Source organism: Eptatretus burgeri, chromosome 13, assembly GCF_056783735.1.
Source record: "Eptatretus burgeri isolate ZD-2024b chromosome 13, Ebu_testis_v1, whole genome shotgun sequence".
NCBI classification, from domain to species: Eukaryota; Metazoa; Chordata; class Myxini; order Myxiniformes; family Myxinidae; genus Eptatretus; species Eptatretus burgeri.
In genome coordinates, this window is record NC_140973.1 from 27,061,682 (window position 1) to 27,084,111 (window position 22,430).

Genomic DNA, 22,430 nt, shown 5'->3' on the forward strand with positions numbered 1-22,430 from the left:
TTGATAACCATCAAATTTTTCAGTCCCATTCAAACATATTTATTATTTTCTTTACATCCTCTAACTTATTGGTTTTTAAATTGATTAGCATATTTGTTTTTATTTACCTTTGTTTTAGATATTTTTCAATAAGACTTATTTGATATTTTTCACATTCATTATGTTTTCCATTTATATACCAAGACTGAGATTTTCTCCACTCTTTAGTTTGACTAATACTTGGTTCGACCATTTATATATTGTGAAAAACCTTGTGACCAGCTTCCTTAAAAACCCTAACCCATCTTCCCATCGTTAAAACTTGTGTCCATATGGAACACAATCTATTCTATTCACTCTATCATACAATACCCATATGGAACACAATCTATTTTATACACTCTCTATCATACAATATCCATATGGAACACAATCTATTCCATTATCTAAAATAAATCTCTTATCATCAAAAGGCTCTAATGCCTTTTTATTTACTTCTTCACTATATATCTTATGTTTATAACTTCTTATTGTATTCATTTTCCTATATTCTTCTTTCTTATTCATCAAACAATTATAATAATTTCTAAAAGTTATTGATTTCTTTATTACATATTTCTTTATTCCCTTTAACCTTTTATCAATCTGATCACCATACTTAGAAGCATATGCCTTTGCTCTCAATCCAATAAACTCACTCATTACTTTTCCACCCAACTCATCCTTAAACTTGCCAATAACCTTTTCATTCTTTTTTGAAAATAACTCACTCTTCTTACTAAAATTACTTGTATCATATACTCCAATGTTTTTCTTCATATCTTTATAAACATCGTCAGTTTTATATCTAGAATAAAACTATCAGTGTCCATATACAACAATGAAGCATTTTCACCATACTCTTTCTTTAAGCCATTATACAAATAATCATACATCAATATCTTTGATAAATCAAGAACTGCTGTTCCAATATAAATTGGTTTATCCATGACAATACTTTCCTTTTTCATATGAATAGCAGAAAAGTTCTCTGAAAAAACCTCTTCTCTCTCAAAACTTGGTTTATTTATCAATCTAGAAGCTTCTTTCCAAGATGTTGCAAATCTAATGTTTTGCCTGTTTCTAACATTCTCCATTGTCTTTCCAAAGACAGCATTATTCATCAATTTATAGAATTCCCCTTCAAATTTTACTTTTTGTATGTTGTTCTCATATCTGTATTGAATTTAATATACTTTTTCATCCAAGGACTTTGTTTAAATTTTAAAACTCTATGAATTTTAGCTACTCTCAACCCAGCAGATAAATATTGTCTCAAGTTCCTTTGATGCAAAACATATCCTCTTTATCATAGAATGTTGTTAATAACTTTTCTGTTGATTTGCCTTTAATATTAAAACTTTTATGATAATCACTGAACCATTCTTTCTTTGGGGTTTCTTTCTCACATGCAAAAGGAAGGTCTTTATGCTTATTATGAAGATCACTCGGGGTCACTTCAAATCCAACTTCAAAATAATAACCTTCTTCTTTGTCATTCAATTTCTCTTGAGAAGAAATAACAATATTCATCAAAGCCTTTTCATAATCCTTTTCTTCCACCCACTCTAATTTACCATAAGGCAGAGATTGAGACATTGCCCATCCATACAAATTATTAGCATCAAAGTACATCAAATAATTACTATCTTTTTCACTCTCATAATTTGGAAGATATTTATTATTTGCTTTAGCATATCTTTTTGAACATACTTGTGATATTCCACCTCTCTTAGACTTCTCAATCATCAAAAGCATATCTACATCACTGACTAAATCTATATCTTGTTTTGTCATTTCAACATTGCACTCCAAGCTAAACCAGGAGCTGTGAAATAGTGGGCAGGATCTAATCCATAACAATTTTATTATGACAGAGTGATCTAAAAGCTTCAAACACATCAGCTAACAATAAAACATCTGTTTTTAGATACAAATCATGATATTCTCCAAGGTTCTTTATCTTAAATATTTTCCAAATTTCTTGTGCGTGTTTATATTCCTTATCACTTATCTCTTCTTCATAAAGGTTATTATAGAAACTTTCTTTTGAAGGAAGTTTTGTTTCTTTAAATCTCATAAATGAATCCATATAACCATAAGGATAAATTCCCTTACTTGTAAATTTTCTCTTTACTTTGAATTTCATTCCTTGTTTCAATTTCCTCTAGGTTAAATTCCCTCTTTAATCAAATTTCATCTATAATCAGAATTTCCTCTTTAGTTAAATTTCATTCTTTGTTCGAATTTTCTGTATAATTACAATTTCATCTTCAGTAAGAATTTCTTCATTCATTTCCTCATTAATTAGAATTTCCTCTTTACTTTGAATTCTCTCTTTAATCTGAATTTCCTCTTTAGTTAGAATTTCCTCTTTTGGAAAGAATGAATTAAGATTTGGAAAAGAGCCCGTGGAGCTTAGATTTGATGCGAGGTTGGCTAGTGGCGTTCCCATAAACTTGTAAGAATCAAGAAACCTTATACGAGTTATAGGTTTTGTGAATATCATTTTTGTAAATGAAATATACTTTTGACTTGTGTTTGTTATGGCAAATATTCCCTGGTGTTTTTGAAAGTTCATTTATAAATAGATGTGTATCATAGTTGGTGCTGTTGTGAAGAAAGACTGGAATAAAAGAAGGTAATTTATAATTAAGATTACAACAGGAATGGCGGGACCTCTATATTTACCAGTAAGATGACAATGATCCCTAACTTTAGACTCCTCAATTTCCTCCTCACAAATATGACAGATATTGTTCTTTCTAAATTCTAATTTTCTTCTATGGTTAATTTCATCGGTTCATTTTGTTTCTTTCATTAATTTAGTTAGTCTTATACAATCCTTTTCTAATCGTTTACAAACTCTTGTGAAGCATTTTTCCACTATACTGTTCAAGTTTATTATACTTTTCTCCAACAGATGATTTGATATAATAACAGAAACCACAAAGGAATATGTTTTTGATATTTATTTGTATATGGTTCTTTTGGATTAGGAGAAGCAGTATTTATCTTTTTAAGGATACATTCAAAATCAGCGTATATCACAAATGGGTGCATGATAGATTTATTATAATCTTCAAAGAAATCTTTTCACCAGGTTTAGGCATTGTAATTACAGCTGATTGATGATTACTACAATATTTTGAATGTTGTTCTAATCGTTCTTTTGTATGAAATGAATTAAGACATTGCTTACAAGGATATATTTTGTTTGCTGTTCTGAATACCTGAGAAGAGATTAATCTTGATAAATTATTGATGTATGTGTAATGTGAATTCTTTCCAACACTAAAATATAAAAGATCAATGTGTGTTTCTTCATTTTTATAGTTGTTTGAAATTTTTAATATTTGAACTTTGTTTGTATCCGTTAATCCATATACATTAATAGAAGATTATTCTTTTTCTCAAATTTAGGAATATCTGTTAGTGGCATTGGGAAATTAAAATCTTTAATGTCAAGGTATTCTCATATTTCATATATTGTTTTACTCTTTCTGAATTACATTTTGGTGGATGTAAGTGAGCAGAACAGACCAGAGAAAACATTTATTATCATTATTCTTAATATTAACAACTGCCTTCTTTACCGTTTTATTTCTTTTGGTAATTCAATATAAGAAGAAGCTTTAAGAGGTTTGATTTTTAGAATGTGTATATCTAAAAAGATGATTTTTAATATTGAATCCACTTCCTACCACTGTTTTATCAACATCCTCCTCTTGTCTTGATAGTTCTTCATAAACCCCACTATTCAAAAAATCTTGAAATGATGTTATAAAATGAAGATCTGTCACGTATAAGGAGTTTGTTCTTCATCTTGTCTTTTTCATATTCATTTTCACTCCCCATATAAAACTTTAAAGTTTTCATTTCTTTTAATGTCTTTTTAATAAATTTTTCAACATCAGGTTTCACTATTTCAATTGATTCAACTATTGATGATGGACCGGGTTCTCCAAATTGAAAAATCCTGATTTTTATATGCCCTTTAAATGCCCCATCAGTGTTTTCAATATAATAGTCTCTCTTTACTTTAAACTCATTTTTCTTGTGTTTTTCTGATTGAAGATGTTTATTATAACTACTCTTCAAAACATCCTTTGAACAGATATCACAATGTTTTCTTTCCAACTCAAGAGGGGATATTTTGTGAAATAGATTAAATGTGTGTTTGTTGGTTCGGAGGTGTTTTCTATAATGTTTATATTCGTGATTACAAACATCGCAGTATGTTGTATTCACCATATTTATATAATAAAGCTTTGCTTAAACTAAAATTTTCTTGATGAAAATTTCGTTTATTTTACAGGTGAATCTGTGCTTAAACTAAAATTTTCTTGATGAAAATTTCGTTTATTTTACAGGTGAATCTGTGCTTAAACTAAAATTTTCTTGGTGAAAATTTCGTTTATTTTACAGGTGAATCTGTGCTTAAACTAAAATTTTCTTGATGAAAATTTCGTTTATTTTACAGGTGAATCTGTGCTTAAACTAAAATTTTCTTGATGAAAATTTCGTTTATTTTACAGGTGAATCTGTGCTTAAAACCATTTTATCCTCCAACTTTTTCACTTAATAAATACAATGTTTCAAGACACAAAAGACAAGTTTCAATCAATCTCTTCATTTGTTAAAGATGCTGAGAAATATGTCAAGGATGTAAAATTGAACAAAGATAAATATAACAACTATTGGATAAAAACAATTATGGTGGATATGATGAGTTCTTCAATTTACTTCAGTGGAAGGGCTTTTAGTATACCTGGAAGAACATCAATTAAGGTATCTCTAACAAAAGTTTCTCCTCTCCTTCTGGCAATATATTCAAAACTAGAAAAAGCAATGAAACAAGAAAAGGTATCAAAAAATAAAAACCTTATGGATGAAGCTTTAGAAAGAAAAGATAAGACCATCTGTAATATGCAAGGAGAAATTTGTATTTTTTTCAACAACCCTAAAGATATAAATCCTGATGAAATAAAGGATGTTAATATATCAGGTGAAATGACATTTCGTTCAATTGTGGTTAAGGATCATTTTAAAATTACCTTTAATATAAAAAATGTAGCAGTTGAATCTGTTAATGAAAAAATGTATATCGATATCGATGGTAATGTTTTTTCTACTAATTAAATGAGTCAATATTCAACTGAAGATTTTGAAGATTATGAGAGTGATTATGATACCGAGAGTTTGCATTCAAATGATAGTTATGGCACCGAGAGTTGGTGTTCAAATGATAGTTATGAAAGTATAGATGATTCTGAAAGTATCGAAGATGATATCGAAGATGAATTTCAGTTTAAGTAAAGTTTTACTTTATAAATATGAATAGTTTACTCGATTTTGAGCCTCTTGAATTCCATGATTCTCCATATGACAAATTTGAGAATTGCCCTGCGTGTGAAAGACGGGGATTAAACACAGAGTCAAAAGCCTATAAACAATGTATATTCTGTGATTATCTTCTAATTAATGATAATCAAAAATATAAAAAGGAAAATAATTCTTTTAGATTTACACCAAAAATGAATTACTTTACAAGATTGATTAGAGAAATGAATGTAAAGTACGAGGGTGAGAACACACCTTTCCTTACAAGGGAAGAAACTGAACGTATTAGAGAAATGTTCAAAGGATTGTTGTTATATATTATTCATGGATGTGATTTTCAGGGAAATATCAACACAAGATATTGCATAAATAAAATAATGGATTATCTTGAAATTAAACCTGAACTTAGGATAAAATATAGAATTTCGAAAAAAGCCAATAATAAATTAAATAACCTGTTTTCCAAATATATAAATGAATGATTTTTTACCCATTTGGGAAAATAAGATAAAATTTGACAACCATAAAAATCTCCCAAATTCATTAAGATGCCTCATAGTTGGTTCAAGTGGATGTGGAAAAACCTGCTTACTTTTAAAGATGCTCCTCACTCCCAACTTTTTAGATTATGATAATTTAATAATTTTCACAAAGTCGAGTTTTCAACCAGAGTATCAACTACTCTCACAAGGTTTTAATGCTGGTCTTCAAAAGAAGATATAATCGGTTTATTTAAACTTCAAAAAAACCTAAATGATTTTAACATTGAAGATATAATACAACTATTTTGTGATACACAGAGATGTAAAAATAAATCAAAACCGATAACTTGTATTCTGAGTGATAATACGGATGATATACCGTCTCCCCAAGATTTGGATAAATCCAAAAAGAACCTCGTTATCTTTGATGATTGTGTTAATGAGAGAAACCAAACGGTAATGGACAGCTACTACACAAGAGGGAGACATTCTTCTTGTAATTGTATTTATCTTAGTCAATCGTACTTTCAGCTTCCTCGTCGTTCCATCAGAAACAATGCTAATACTTTTATTTTATTCAAGTTAAATTCAATAGATATAAACAATTTTTGGAGAGACAATTGTTCTACATTATGTAGTAAAAAGGAATTTGGGGATTACATGAAACACACGACTGAAAAATATAAATATATTGTTGTGAAACAAGATGAGATATTAAATGATATTTTTCAATAAATAAATGGATGCGAAAGAAAGAGCAAGAAGATTTAGGGAACATCAAGAGTTGGTTTCAAAAGTTGTAAAACAGCAGGAAGACATAAAGAAGAAACGCAGACAGAAACTAACGGGCGAAGAAGCATTTGAAAGAAAACAAGAGAAATTTTTTAAACCACTTTTAAAAACTTCCCAAGGAAAAATGAAAGATGTTTCCACAGTTCCCACAGTAGAATATACTCCTAAAAAACTTCAAATGTTAAAAGATTTCAGTCAAATGACGGAGGAAGAATTAGAGCATTTAGGAGAATTAGAATATGATGATGAAGGTTTATTTCAACAACTGGAAGAGATTAATCGACCCCCTGATTATATTGTGAATGCTCTTCAAAACAATGAATATTCAGCGGATTCAAAAACCAAAGCAGGACTCATTCCAACAGAACAATCAGCAATATTTCATCTTGTTCAAGAAAAGGTATTGATATTTAATGATGAATTAAGGTTCTTGGGTTCTGCTCAACCCCTGTTAAACTAACTCCGAGATTAATGTTTCTTCTCACAAAAGATGGAAGACAAGGTTCAACTGTGAGGGATGAATCAAAGTATATTGATAAACCATTGGATATGGAAAATAATGATGATAGAGTATATATTGATCTGCTGAACACTCTAAATTATAAGGTTATTCTTTCTGGTAAAAGTAGGAAGAATGAGAAGGAGAAACACATTATTCAGGCTTTAAGTATCCTTGGTTCAGGTGTTAGTTTTCTTCCAAATGACCCATCGCAATTAGTTAATAGACTGTTATTGTTGTTAGGCAGTAAGATGGCTGGAAATAACAATTGTTTTAATGAAGCATCAGCCATTTTAGACCAGTTGATGAACATGAAAATAATTAATAAATATCAATATAAAGACATTTTATCTCATATTAAATAAGATGAGAAGCACAATCCTTAGTTTCAATTTCACAACAAGCGACCACACATCTTCATTCCCATACCCACTACAACTTGACACAACAAAAGAATATGAGGCATCTTTATTGTCCATGGAAACTTATAATACCTTATTTAATATAACCGAGAAAAATGACAAGTTTAGTTATAATCCAGGAAGTGGATACAAAACGATAACAGTCTCACCCGGAGCATATGAGATTTCTCAAATATCTTCCGAAATTGCTCATCTTATGAAAGAACAGGGTGATGAACCAAAAAATATTGTTATAAACATTCAAAAACATACTTCAAAATCAACGATTAAAGTTAAAAATAACTACAAGGTTGATTTCACAATTGATAATTCATTTAGAGAGTTATTGGGTTTCTCCTCAAAAAGATTGAAACTAATGGGACGTTTTACAGTGATAATGTCATTCAAATATCCTCAGGAATAAATTCAGTGTTAATTCACTGTGATTTGATTGATGGTGCTTATAATGATGGAAAAAAAACAAATACAATATTTTCATTCAGCGCATACTCAACCCCAATTGGTTATAAATTCAATATGGAACCTAAAAATTTGGTTTATCTCCCTGTGTCAGGAAAAACCATACACAGAGTAAATTTTAGGATAACCGACCAAGATAATCGTGTGATTTCTTTTAATGGAGAAGTTATATCTATCAGAATTCACCTACGTGAAGTTTTCCAATAAATAAATACGATGGTTATTGTGAGGAAACACGAGTTGGGAAAATATAAAATAATTACAGGGGATGGGATGTTCCTTTCCCCATACTACAAGGGTGAAGGTATGTATCTTGGTAGAGGATACTATAAACCTAAGAGACAAAGGGGTGTTGGGCATCAATTTAGAGGAGATGGGATAATTGATACTCTCATGGGTATTGGTTCAACTATTCTTAAACATAAAGATCTAATTGGTTCAACTGCTTCTGCTGTGGGAAATGTAGCAGGTGCTGTAAAGAGTATAAAAGATGCCCAGAAGGAATCTCATAAATTACAAGCAATAAAAGAAATTAAGAAAGGCAAAACTCAGTTGTCCCCCAAGAACGACAGAAAATAATTCAAATACTTGGATCAGGGTTTCAAAAGTTTTAACATCTTTTTCCTAAATAAATACAAGTATGGAAGCAATTGATAGTATCTATGATTTGGATGATACTATTATTATCTCAAACTCCACTAAAAAAGAAGATTACTTCAAGGTAAATGCAATAACTGGAACAGACTGGAATACGAATGGTACAAAAAGTTTTGAAATAAATAATCAACAAACCTATTTGAATCTCTCCGAAAGTTTCTTGTTGTGTAAATTTAAATTCACTAAGGCTGGGAATAACACAAACGCGACACTTGTAAATGATTTCTTCTGGAAAATGTTTGATAGTGTGCGTTTGTATATTGGAACACAAGAAGTTGAAGCGGTTGATTATGTCTCTGCTGTATCTGAAATGATAAAATTTACACTCTATACATTCAGTGATAGAATGGGAAAGGGGTCTGTCGAAGGTTTTATTCCTGATATGTCAACGGGAACAAACACAGACCCTGGGTATACTCAAAGGAAAGGAATGTATAATGATGATACAAAAGCAGAAAATAGTTTTACTGTGGCAGTTCCTCTTAAAGGTATATTTGGATTTTGTGATCATGATAAAGTTCTGTATGGCCTTAAAATTAGATTTCAACTACAAAGGAATGATAATGAAAATCGATTGCTTTTTGGTGTTGGTAGTGCTTTTGGTGATCAGAATAAATTTGTAATTGAGGAAATGAGTTGGTATATCAGTGAATATACTCCTAATCTTAAAACAGAAGAGATGTTGAATCGAAGACTTAACTCAAAGAAACCACTCAGTGTATCATACCTCAAAAGAAGATGTCAACACGTTAAACTCAATCAAACAACTTACACGTGGAATTTGGGTGTTCTGGAAGGAAAGCCACGATATCTGTGGATCATTTTTAAAAAGCCAGATGGTGATACTGCGACTGATAAGAATAATGCATTGAGTGATAATGCTAAGGTGAAACAACTTCACGTTTCTCTAGATGGAACATTTTACCCACGAGATAGATTGGAAATTAATTGGGAAAAAAATGATTTTGCTGAAGCATACAAGTCTTACCAAAAGGTGTGTGAAAGTAATGGAAATAAAGAACCTATTTTGGATATGACAGCATTTAAAAGTTTGTATACAATCTATGCGTTTGACCTGAGCGCTCAAAAGGAAACTATAAAGTCTAATCGAGTGGATACTTCCCTATACATTGAAAGAGGAGAGAGTGAAGAAGTTGATACATATTGTTTGCTTTTGGAAGAAACAGAATTGCAGATTAATACAGATAATGGTGTGATGATTAGTCTCACATAATTTTTTGTTAAATAAATGAGTGGCAAAGTACCAACTGGGGTATATGTTAATCAAATCAATCTTCATAAACTATCATCTTGTGTTCAAAATCAAAAGCCTTGTACGATTAACGTTAATACAATTCAGAGAAAAGGAGCAGTAAGAATTGATGTTTTTCTCACAAGAGAACAGGTTAAAATCTTGAATGACACTGGCTCACTTAAAATTAAAATGACAAAACCAATGTTGAAAAAATATTCAATAAGAGAGACGAGTGGAGGATTTCTCCCATTTCTAATTCCTTTATTTGCTGGTTTAAGTGCGGTTGGAGCATTGACGGGTGGTATTTCAACAGCGGTGAAAACTGCCAACGAAAGGAAGGCTCAACTCCAGGCTCAAAAAGAATTGGAAAGACATAACAAAGAGTTGGAGAAACAAATTAGTGGAAGTGGTGTAATTGTAGATTTTGCTGAAAAACTTGAAGGTCTGCCTGATAAAGCGAGATTGCTAGTTGGAGATATGCTTTCTTCTATAGCACAAGCAGGTGTAAAATTAACGAAAAGAGGTAATGGATTATATCTTTCTAATAAATAAATGAGCATTGATGAGTGGTTGAAAGAATTTGGAAAGAATACAACATCAAATTTACAACTTGTCAAATATTGTAAGAAATTAAAAATTCATAATGTGGTTATTTGTATGAGAGATGAATTAACAAATGTGCCGAAACATACAAAGAATATTATTATGAACTTAGAAGATAATAATGGGAACGGTTCTCATTGGGTTTGTATTTTTAATAGTCAAGACAAATATTATTTTGATAGTTTTGGTCTTCCACCACCTGTTGAAGTCATAAAATTCTTACAGAATGGTGTTTATCAAACATTTCAAGTCCAAGAATTAAATTCCAAGTGTTGTGGCCAATTATGCCTATATGTGTTATTTCAACTCAACAAAAATAAAAAATTTTATGATATTATTTTTAATCTAATATAAATGACTTATGTTGGTAAAGATGGTTCTATCATTGGTGTATCTCAAGAACTGGATATTGATTTATCAAATTATTACACAAAGGCACAGGCTGAACGACATAAATATAATATAACCAAAAATATTAACATGAAAAATGCTTATAAATTAAAAAATTATCCAAGCCCGACTGACGCGAATGACTTGGTGAGATTAAGCGATTTATCACAATATATATCCTTAAATAAAACAGCCGTGTATTCCAAAGATACAGAAGTGTTGATATTATCTCCAGGTCATACAGAATTCACAGTTCGAATTAAAATAAATTTTTATAAAGAAGGGCGTATCGTTTGTATGGGAATAGAACAATGGGGGTATGATATGAATGATTTAGGGTATAATTGGTCATTTAAAATTAACCTCGAAGACCTGGAACAATTAAATCAGTCTCGTAAGGAAGAATATTATCCACTTGGTATCGAGAATGAGTTTTGTGGGGCCACGATTAGTAAACAACAAATAAAAGAATTTAATAAGGGTAAATATAATAATGGTTTTGCCCTTGTTTATCTCATGAAAACAGAAAAAACAGGATTATATATAATAAGTAAGGAAATACAAAATGATTTAACTATGGGAAGATGGGGAGGTGTTTCGTGCCATAATATTATTCTAACATATATTTCTAATACATAAATGACAGCAAGAAGGCTTCAAGAAAATTATCATTTCTGTGTCCAAGCATACCTTCAAGAAAAGGGTATTCGGTATTTTAATAAATATGTTCTACAACATAAGAATGAGGTATTTTCAATAAAAGATTGGCATTATGCTGATGTTGATAAACCGACAACTTTAGATTTAATTAGAATGTTAAATAATGAAAAAATTATAAAGTTAAGAAAAGGTAAGGCTCTTTTAGAAATTCAAAAGAAATTTTATTGGTTTCCTGTTGTAAAAAAATTATTTTGGATACAGGAATAACAAGAAATCCTGATGAATATATGTATAATATTCTATGGGGTGTAAGCGATTCAAGGATAGTAAGAGATGAGGAAGGAGTTGAAGAAGAGAGGGAAGAGGAGGAAAAGGAGAAGAGAGAGAAGGAGGAGAGGGAGAAGAAAGAGAAGGAGGAAAGAGAGAAGAGAGAGAGGGATGAAAGGGAGAAGAGAGAGAGGGAGGAAAGAGAGAAGAGAGAGAGGGAGGAGAGGGAGGAAAGAGAGTGGATTAATAAATATCAAAATATGGAAACCAGTGAGATTCAAAAAAGAATAGGGGTATTACAGAAAATAACTCAACCCACCGAGGAGGAAAACAAAGAATTGATAAGTCTATTTACAATACTTTCGACAAGACTATTGACATCGAGAAGACATGTATTTTAATTCAAGTTTTTCATTTTTTTTTTTTTCTTAAATAAATGGGGGAGAGAGTGAAGGCATTTCTAAGGATTCTTTATGTTTTAAAAATTAAGATTCAAATGTGCATGTTGGAAACTAAAAAGGTTTTTGCACTCTGCAGGAATTTTTCTCATAAATAAATGAGTTATTGTCTCAAATGTAAAAAGAAAACTAATACTAAAAATATTTCATATATTAAAAGTAAAAATAACAGGGTTATACAAAAAGGTATATGTTCGGTGTGTGGTTCAAAAAAATCAATTTATCTCCCAACACAAACTAGGAGGAGATATACAAAAGTTTTTATCAGGAAGTAAATTTACAACTACTGGAATACCAGGGAATTACATCTTCCAGGGTATTCTTTCTGTGGTCCAGGCACAAACTTGGATAAAAGATTAGATGAGGCAGACAATCCTAAATCCTGGAGTAAGCCTATCAATAGAGTTGATGAAGTGTGCATGAGACACGATATTGATTATGGGAATACCACAACGTTGGAAGAAAAGCATGAAGCCGATAGAGAAATGTTGTATAATTTGTCTCTGATACAAAATCCAACCTTGAGAGAAAAAGTTGATCGGTTCATTGTGAAGAAGATGATCAGTGCTAAATTGAAACTTGGACTTGGAAATTCAAAAAACTTGTAAGCTCTAATGATGTCATTAAGATTGAAGAGCAATTAGCTGATGAATTGCATAAACCAATATTCACAAAGTTTCAGAGAAGGAAAGTTTATTCCAAGGAAGTAGATTATATCTGGTCTGCTGATTTGATTGAACTCAATAATGATAAGGGGTACAAGTATGCTTTAACCGTTATTGATTTGAGGAGTAGATATGTGTGGGTTGTCCCTTTAAAAAACAAAACAGGTAATACTCTTATGTTAGCTTTTCAACAGATATTTAATAAAAGTAAGAGAAAACCTAAAAAATTGTGGACTGATGAGGGTAGAGAGTTTTATAACAAGACATTTATGAATTTTCTAAAAAATAACAGTATTACATTATACAGTACCTTTAATGAAGGGAAGGCAGTTGTTGTTGAACGTTTTAATCGTACCTTAAAAGAGAGACTATATAAAAAATTCACACAACTCGGTTCACAACAATGGTCATCTTTTATTCAGGATATTGTGGATAAGTATAATGACACGATTCACACGGCAACAAATATGAAACCATCAGAAACATTTACAAAATTAAAATATGAAAAAGAGATTAATGTCAGAAAACCTAAGTTCAAAGTTGGTGATATCGTAAGAATATATAGGTGGAAATCTCATTTTGAAAAAGGTTATACGAAAAAGATGGACCAACGAGCTTTTTAAAATTGTTGATGTAATAGATACGGTTCCTTGGACTTATAAGATATATGATTTGGAAGGGGAAGAGATTTTAGGTTCATTTTATTCACAGGAATTACAAAAGACAAAGATAAATTGAAATTTTTTGACTCAGCCCCTTTTTGGCTCCACCCACACAAGCCCCCGCCCACACAAGCCCCGCCCACACAAACCCCACACAAACCCCACCACACCCCCCCCCACAAGCTCCAATAAATTGATTTTTTTTGACTCCGCCCCTTTTTGACTCCGCCCACACACGCCCCTCCCACCGAAGCCCCGCCCACACAAACCCCACACAAACCCCACACAAGCTCCACACAAGCTCCACACAAGCTCCACACAAGCTCCACACAAAAACTCCACACAAGCTCCACACACACAAACCCCACACAAGCTCCACCCATATTCATCATATTCACATAATTAGTGATTAGTTAATTAGTTCCCCACACACACAACATGTTTATTTAATTAAAAAATTATCCAACCATCCACACAAGCTCCACTCATCCACCCATCCCCCCATCTCTCCACCCATCCATTTATCCACACAAACCTCATCCACATAAGCCTCATCCACATTCACCCCTCCCACACAAGCTCCACCCACATAAACCCCTGCCCATATAAACCCTGCCCACATAAACCCCTCCCACATAAGCCCTGCCTACACAAGCTCCACACAAAAACTCCACACACATAAACCCCTCCCACACAAGCTCCACCCACATAAACCCCCGCCCACACAAGCCCCACCCACACAAGCCCCACCCACACACACACCCCGCCCACACAAGCCCCTCCCACACACACCCCACCCACACAAGCCCCCACCGAAGCCCCGCCCACACAAGCCCCGCCCACACAAGCCCCACCCCCCTCATCCCCCTGTGCGCCCCCACCTTTGACCCACCACCTCCCTCATCCCACCCCCACCCTTCCCCACACACACACATGGGGAGGGGAGGGATGGGATGAGGGGGTGATGGGTCATTGGGGGAGCGCACCTACCCCCCCCCCCCCCCCCCCTCCCTTACATCTCTTTTATTCTTTTCTTGTAATTCAGAATCAAGTAATTGTAAACAAAACAAATATAATTTATTAATATTGAAAATATTAAATATTCATTTGCGAGAATGTATAATCTTTCCCAGCAATCTTCTTCAGATGTCTTGTGATTTCGAAACTCAGACACCATATTCTGTTTTGAAACAAAAAGTGGATAATAATTAGGTTCTATAAAGATAATTACATGGTAATATGAATAAGCCTCGTTGACCACTGAATTAACACACCAGGAGCCTGTCATCCTTTCAAGGTCAATAAAATGAATTCCAGTGTACTGACAAAACCACGTCCAAACTAATGATGCAACCAACATAAGGCGACATTCTAAAGAGAGAGTGATATTAATAATAATTCAGAAATATTTACCTCCAGAAAATCATGTGTTGTACAAGATTGCTTCAACAGCTGATGTTGTGCGATAGTGCTGAAAAAAAAAATTAATAAGTCAAGGGTATAGATGAAGAGACAGACAGGGAAAGCAACACACACACACACACACACACACACACACACGCACACACACACATACACACACACATAGACACACACACACGTGCCTCACCATTGGTTTAATTCATTCGAGATCAGAGACCAGTCATTATAAATCATTGGCCTCTTCAATAAGAGCAGAGAGAGGTAGGCAGAAAGACAGACAGAGCGAGAGGCACACACACACGTGTCTCACCATTGGTTTAATTCCTTCGAGATGAGAGGACGTGATAAGACTTCATGCCACTCATTGTAAATGTCTTTCAATTCTCTTCTAAAATCATTGATCTCTTCAATAAGAGTATTAATTTCATGAACCACGTCGTAATATGTAAACTCAATTTCTTCCAATGCCCTGTCAGGGAAAAAATATATATATATATATATCAGAATTATCATGATTTAATTAATAATCATTTGCTTCATCGTTCAAAGAGAAAAGCATACACAAACTTACCAACTCTGTAGTGGGCTGTTGGCTTCATCGGAAGAAAGATCGTCCATGCCTCAGTTGTAAAAATGAAAATCCCGTCTGGCAGAAACTTTGTCTGGCGAACCGCTTATAAAGCAACGATGAGGAGATTGCTTAATCATTGGGTGTGGGCACAGGAAATGACAAGCTTCTCTTAATGATCTCATCTGGCCACCGCCCGAGTTGCAAATCATTTTTGTACATAAACCACGCCATAAAAGTTTTGATTCAAATGTTTTCAGTTCGTGTTCTGAGATAAAATATAAACACGAGACCTTGTCTCACAGAATAGTTCCTATTTTTTCACAGCATGACAGTCCAAAACCACTTCCTCATTCACACAGCACGGCCGTGTCAAAAAAACACTTCCTCATTTTCACGGCATGAACTGAAAACATTTGAAACAAAACTTTTTTTATGGCATGGTTTATGTACAAAAATGATTTGCAACTCAGGCGGTGGCCAGATGAGATCATTAAGAGAAGTTTATCATTTCGTAATGGCACAAAAGGGGTATCTTAAAAAATATAAAGATTCAAATGTTTTGTTTTTCAATATTTTAGATGGGGATTATTGTGCAAAGAAAATTAAACTATTGAAGGAATTTGAGAATGAACAAATGTTTATAGGTTCAATGAGTGAGCTAAACAATATGCATTGGTTATTTGATAAAGAGTGCCCCGAGGCTTAGACGTTTCAGATATTTCTTTCGAATCACCTTTAACAAATCTTTATCTTGTTGTATGGGTTATTTGAATAGAGAGTGCCCCGGGGCTTAGGCGTTTCAGATATTTCTTTAGAATCACCTTTAACAAATCTTTATCTTGTTGTATGGGCTATTTGAATAGAGAGCCCCTAGGTTAAAAGGGGAAATAAAAAAATGACCGTTTTTACAGCCATTTTTCCCTGCTGTGCAGGGGTTTGGCTTTTTCTTGAGGCAATGTTTTATGGCTGGATGCCCTTCCTGACACCAACCCTGGTCGCCTCTTACGACACACAGGGATATGGTACACCTATTCTAACCGGGGCATACACCGGGACCAGTACACTGGCACTCATTTCGCCGACCTCGGAAGGATGGCAGGCTGAGTCAACCCCCTGGTGTTAATTCAGCAGCCAACGGGATTTGAACTCAGGACCCTGGGATCCCAAGCCGCCACTCTAACCACTAAGCCAACACCAGGCTCCAGGTTAAAAGGGGAGACAAATAAATATACCTTGGGCTAAAAAGGGGATTTATTTTTTCAGGGGAAAAAAAAGAAAAATTTCATGGCTGAAAATCCCCCATTCATTTACATGGGGAAAAGTGAGCCAGAACCAGTATTCTTTCCCTACTTATATGTATGTATATATTTATATATATATGTATGTATATATATATATATATATATATATGTATGTATGTTTATATATATATATGTATGTATGTTTATATATATATATGTATGTATGTATATATATATATATATATATATATATATATATATATATATATATATATATATATATATATATATATATATATATGTATGTATGTATATATGTATGTATGTATATATGTATGTATGTATATATGTATGTCTGTATATATGTATGTATATATATATATGTATGTATGTATATATATATGTATGTATATATATATATATATATATATATATATATATGTATGTATGTATATATATATATATATATATATATATATATATGTATGTATATATATATATATATATATATATATATATATATATATATATATATATATATATATATATATATATATATATGTATATATATATATATATATATATATATATATATATATATATATATATATATATATATATATATATATATATATATATATATATATATATATATATATATATATATATATATATATATATATATATATATATATATATATATATATATATATATATATATATATATATATATATATATATATATATATATATATATATATATATATATATATATATATATATATATATATATATATATATATATATATATATATGTATATATATATATATATATATATATATATATATATATATATATATATATATATATATATATATATATATATATATATATGTATGTATATATATATATATATATGTATGTATATATATGCGTATGTATATATATATATATATATATGTATATATATATATATATATATATATATATATATATATATATATATATATATATATATATATATATATATATATATATATATATATATATATATATATATATATATATATATATATATATATATGTGTACTATGGACAGCCATTTAATATACTGTACTAAACAGAATATTTGGACCTTTTGAAGTAGTTGTTTTGTGAAGGAATGATGTTATGTGGTGTTTTTTTATTATTATTAAACAAGAGGTGAATGCTGAACATGGAAATGGGATGTAAAAGGAGAGCTTTTTCATTGCCTTCTCATAATACAGCAGCACACTGAATATGATCACCATCTAATGTACTGAAAATTTATGTTTGATCATGACATGAAATGACTCAAATTATTTTAATTTACTTGTTAATGTTTTTTTTTTTTGGCAGGTTTGGAAGTTCAAGGGGCCAGTCTACTGCTTAAGAAGTACATGGTCCTTCTTCGCAACCATGTAGCCAGTGTACTACCTGTGGCCTGCAGTGTGGCTCAGCTTGGCTGCCGCCATTTTTCTGAGGCTGCTCACGTGCTCGAAGCTGATCTTACTGGTGTGGCTCCCAGAAAATACATTGTTAATATTGCATTTTGTCAATAAAATACTGATGAAAGACTTTCAGACTGAAAGGGAAAACTTGCATTGAATTGAAAATGCCAGATCAGGTCATGGAAAATAAAATAAAGTGTGAAATTTATTTCATGCATTTTTAATGGGAAAAGTATCATTTTATTACATAGCTCAAGGCTCAGTGAAGAGCTAGATGAGAAAGGAGAAAGCCCAACACACATACACTACATTACAGAAAGAAATGTGCCCCAGGGACACATGGACATGCAAAGTACAATTACACAAGGAGAACTTAAGAGATGTTTCCAGATACCTCACATTGAAACATGTGAGAGAGAGAGAGAGAGAGAGAGAGAGAGAGAGAGAGAGAGAGAGAGAGAGAGAGAGAGAGAGAGAGAGAGAGAGAGAGAGAGAGAGAGAGAGAGAGAGAGAGAGAGAGAGAGAGAGAGAGAGAGAGAGAGAGAGAGAGAGAGAGAGAGAGAGAGAGAGAGAGAGAGAGAGAGAGAGAGAGAGAGAGAGAGACAGAGACAGAGACAGAGACAGAGACAGAGACAGAGACAGAGACAGAGACAGAGACAGAGACAGAGAGACACAGACAGAGAGACACAGACAATGAGAATCGTAGCTGGACTGAGGGAAAGGTCCACGAGACTGCAAGGATTATGGCAGTCAGTTTATTCCTGAAATAAGTGGAGGGAAGTGCAAAATTTGATCGATTTTGGGAGGTGAGTCCACAGATGGGAGAAGGGGTGCCAGATTTATGAAGGTGAGCAAATGACACAATATTTGAGAAGAGTAACGAGGTATTTGTTGCTGAATGTGCACCTTCATTTTTTTAAATTTGTAAGCAACAAAGTGCTTAAAGAACTGAGCGAGCAATCAAGATTTGATGCAAGACAGGTTTGCAAGTGCATGTCATTTGATGTTGGGAGAGAAGTGAAATAATTGGCATGCTACAATATACAGGTGGGGAACTCCTTATCTGACCAGAATGGGGAATTAGATTTTCCTTTTTTTTGGATTTGGTTCCCTACACCTATTGTGTACAATATTGTCGGATCCAGCTATTCGCAAATTTGCCATTCGCGAACCACGCGTATTTGCGGTTGATAAAATGCGACCTGCTTCTACATTCTCATATTTTTTGCGGGCGTATTCGAACCTCTTTTTTTTGTGTGTTTTCGTGGTTTTTCGCTGGCGTATTCACATTTCTTTTGCATTTTTTTCATATGATTTTTGATTTTTCCCTTATGAATCAGAACAACCAGGAACCTATCCCTCTTTTCCCATTGAAACAATGCCCCGACATTTGCAGATTGGACATTCGCGACATTTCCAGTAACGTATGCCCCATGAATAGCGGGGTCTGTCTGTACTTATATTACAGATATTTTTTACATTTATTTGTAATAATATTGGGGAAGATAAATACATTTTATATATATATATATATATATATATATATATATATATATATATATATATATATATATATATATATATATATATATATATATATAGTTACGGCTGTGGAAATTCCCAGTACACCATGAAGGGCCCGTAGGTGAGATATCTCTAAGTACATGTGTAGTTAGCCCAAACCCGTTGTATAGAGGGAATTTATGTGATTCATCCGGGCTGCGACGCTTTGAGTTAGCCATTTTTTCTGTTCTATCTTTATTTTGAACCAACAACGTCTCAACCGCCATTACACAACAACCACGCCACCGCCACCATCTACGCTCACACATCATCGCATCACCGCCATTCCCAAACAGCACCATAACCATCAAGCCACCACCGAAAACCCTCCACCGCCTTCACCTCTCTCCTTCTACGGCCATTCCCGCACCACCTGTGAACACTGAACATCGGGCTGTCTCGGGCCCGTTCGGCGTTTGTTGCCGAGCGCACCGAGCCGCGAGCGCAAATAGCGGCCTTTCCGAGGAAAAATTCGGATCAAAAACGCTACACGCCCACTTTTTTCCGTCCAATTAGCGAGCGTGGGGCGGCTTGACCCTGCCTCCAGGCGCGTGTGTGAAATCGATATATGCAAATTCTACGATCAGGGGAGGTTGACACCCCTGTTTCCTCCGACCAATGGGCGAGCGTGGCTCCGCCCCCGAGGTCATTCTGATCCGAATATTTGCATACTGGCTTCTCCTGCCCGCCTATAAAAAGGCGAGCGCAAGGCGGAAAGGGTGGCAGAGAGTCGAGTCGGGTCGGTCGGGTGAGGAGAGTGCGGAACTGAAAAGAGTGGCAGGGTCGAGTCGGTCGGGTGAGGAGAGTGCGGAACTGGGCAGAGTGGCAGAGTCGGTCGGGTGAGGAGAGTGCGGAACTGAAAAGAGTAGCAGAGTCGGGTCGGTCGGGTGAGGAGAGTGTGGAACGGAGAAGAGTCGCGGTGGAACTGCAAGCAAGTTAGCTCGGGTCCGAGGCGAGAAGGACGGCGGTCGGCGACGCGGTTACGGTGTGGGGAATCGCTCGTCTCGTCGCGGGATCCAAACCAGCCAGCCAGTCTTCTCCCCCAGGGCATCAACAATTCCCCCTTTCCCCTGAGCTGAGATAGTGCAAAAAGGGGCCCCGTTCCCACCCCACTCCAAACGTCGTGCCAACGAAACCCGCCAAGGAGCACGGAGTCGGGGCACAGCCGCGCGGCCACATTTGCGGCTCGCCCGCCAACGAGTCACGAGGACGCGGGTAGGACCCTCCCCACCCCCGGTCTCGCGGACCTGGCCGCTCCTCCAGGTCACGCGCACATTTGGCCTTCAGGCCTGTCTGCCTCCTTGTCTATGAGGGTGGCTTCTTTTCTTTGCTTTGGTGTAAATGTGTGTTGGCGCCGTCTGTAAAGTAAAGCTGTATAAGTGTTGGTGTGTGTGTGCGCGTAGTTGGTGTTAACTCTGCGTCGTTGTCGCTTTTATTGTTTTGGTTGCTTTATGTGCATTTTGACTGTATGGCTGTATATACGTGCTTTCCGTGTGCCGGTAAATAAATGTGCATTGTGTGAACTGTTTTCCCGTTTCGCTTCGTCTTTTCTCTAATTGAATCTCCATCCTGCTTCACGTAAAGGGTTCGTCCTGGGTGCAAAATGCCCGGTAAATAATCTGAACCGTCGAGGTTGATGATATCACAGCTCGGTTAACCCGATAGTACGGAACGGGCTGCCCAAGCGGCTCGTGTCCGGAGTTTACCTGCGGCGAGGTACGATCGCCCGGTTTACCATCCGCATGGGTACTTAGGTAGGTCGAGTTTGGCGAACAACCCTATCCTACGCGGGTGGCCGATTAGCATGACCGTGGTGAGGTCGAAAGGCCCACCCGTGACTGGCTCCGGGCGATAGTTCCCGGAGGGTCACGACTGAATTGTCCGTCCGGTGGGTGACGTGCCGCGATCCGAGTTACGTGGCCGTCCGCACGCCGGCGGGCGCGAATTCGGAACAATATGTGTGTGTATATATATATATATATATATATATATATATATATATATATATATATGTATATATGTATATATATATATATATATATATATATATATATATATATATATATATATATATATATATATATATATATATATATATATATATATGTATATATATATATATATGTATATATATATATATATATATATATATATATATATATATGTATATATGTATATATATATATGTATATATATATATATATGTATATATGTATATATATATGTATATATATATATATGTATATATGTATATATATATATATATATATATATATGTATATATATATATATATATATATATATATATATATATATATTTATATTCACTTTCCAAATGTTCCTCTGTTGGCTTGTCTGGCAAGGGATTATTGTATTTCTACAGTAATTACAGCTCATCTGAAGATAAGTCACCACAGTCACCTGTACCTTGCATGGGTGGTGCTTCCTCTCCAGTAGCTTCGGTTTTTTTCACCGAAGATACTTCCAGAACAAAGTTGTTTCATTGGCATTGTAGATTTGTTCAGGCA

At 33.9% G+C, this 22,430-nt stretch overlaps 1 protein-coding gene and 1 long non-coding RNA gene across 3 annotated transcripts in view; one reads left to right on the top strand and one right to left on the bottom strand.

Moving 5' to 3' along the window:
• Nucleotides 1–22,430, top strand: part of HERC2 (HECT and RLD domain containing E3 ubiquitin protein ligase 2) — a 600,800-nt gene that overhangs the window by 117,441 nt on the left and 460,929 nt on the right. For both annotated transcript variants that reach the window (XM_085851823.1, XM_085851824.1), the window contains exon 22: nt 18,248–18,403. In XM_085851823.1, coding sequence (XP_085707949.1) covers nt 18,248–18,403 — 156 coding nt within the window. The remainder of the gene's footprint in view (nt 1–18,247; nt 18,404–22,430) is intronic.
• Nucleotides 14,639–16,608, bottom strand: LOC147014128 (uncharacterized). Its single transcript, XR_015050655.1, has 3 exons — nt 15,365–16,608; nt 15,046–15,103; nt 14,639–14,812 (listed from the first exon to the last, which is right to left on the bottom strand). It is a non-coding gene; the product is annotated as an uncharacterized LOC147014128 (long non-coding RNA).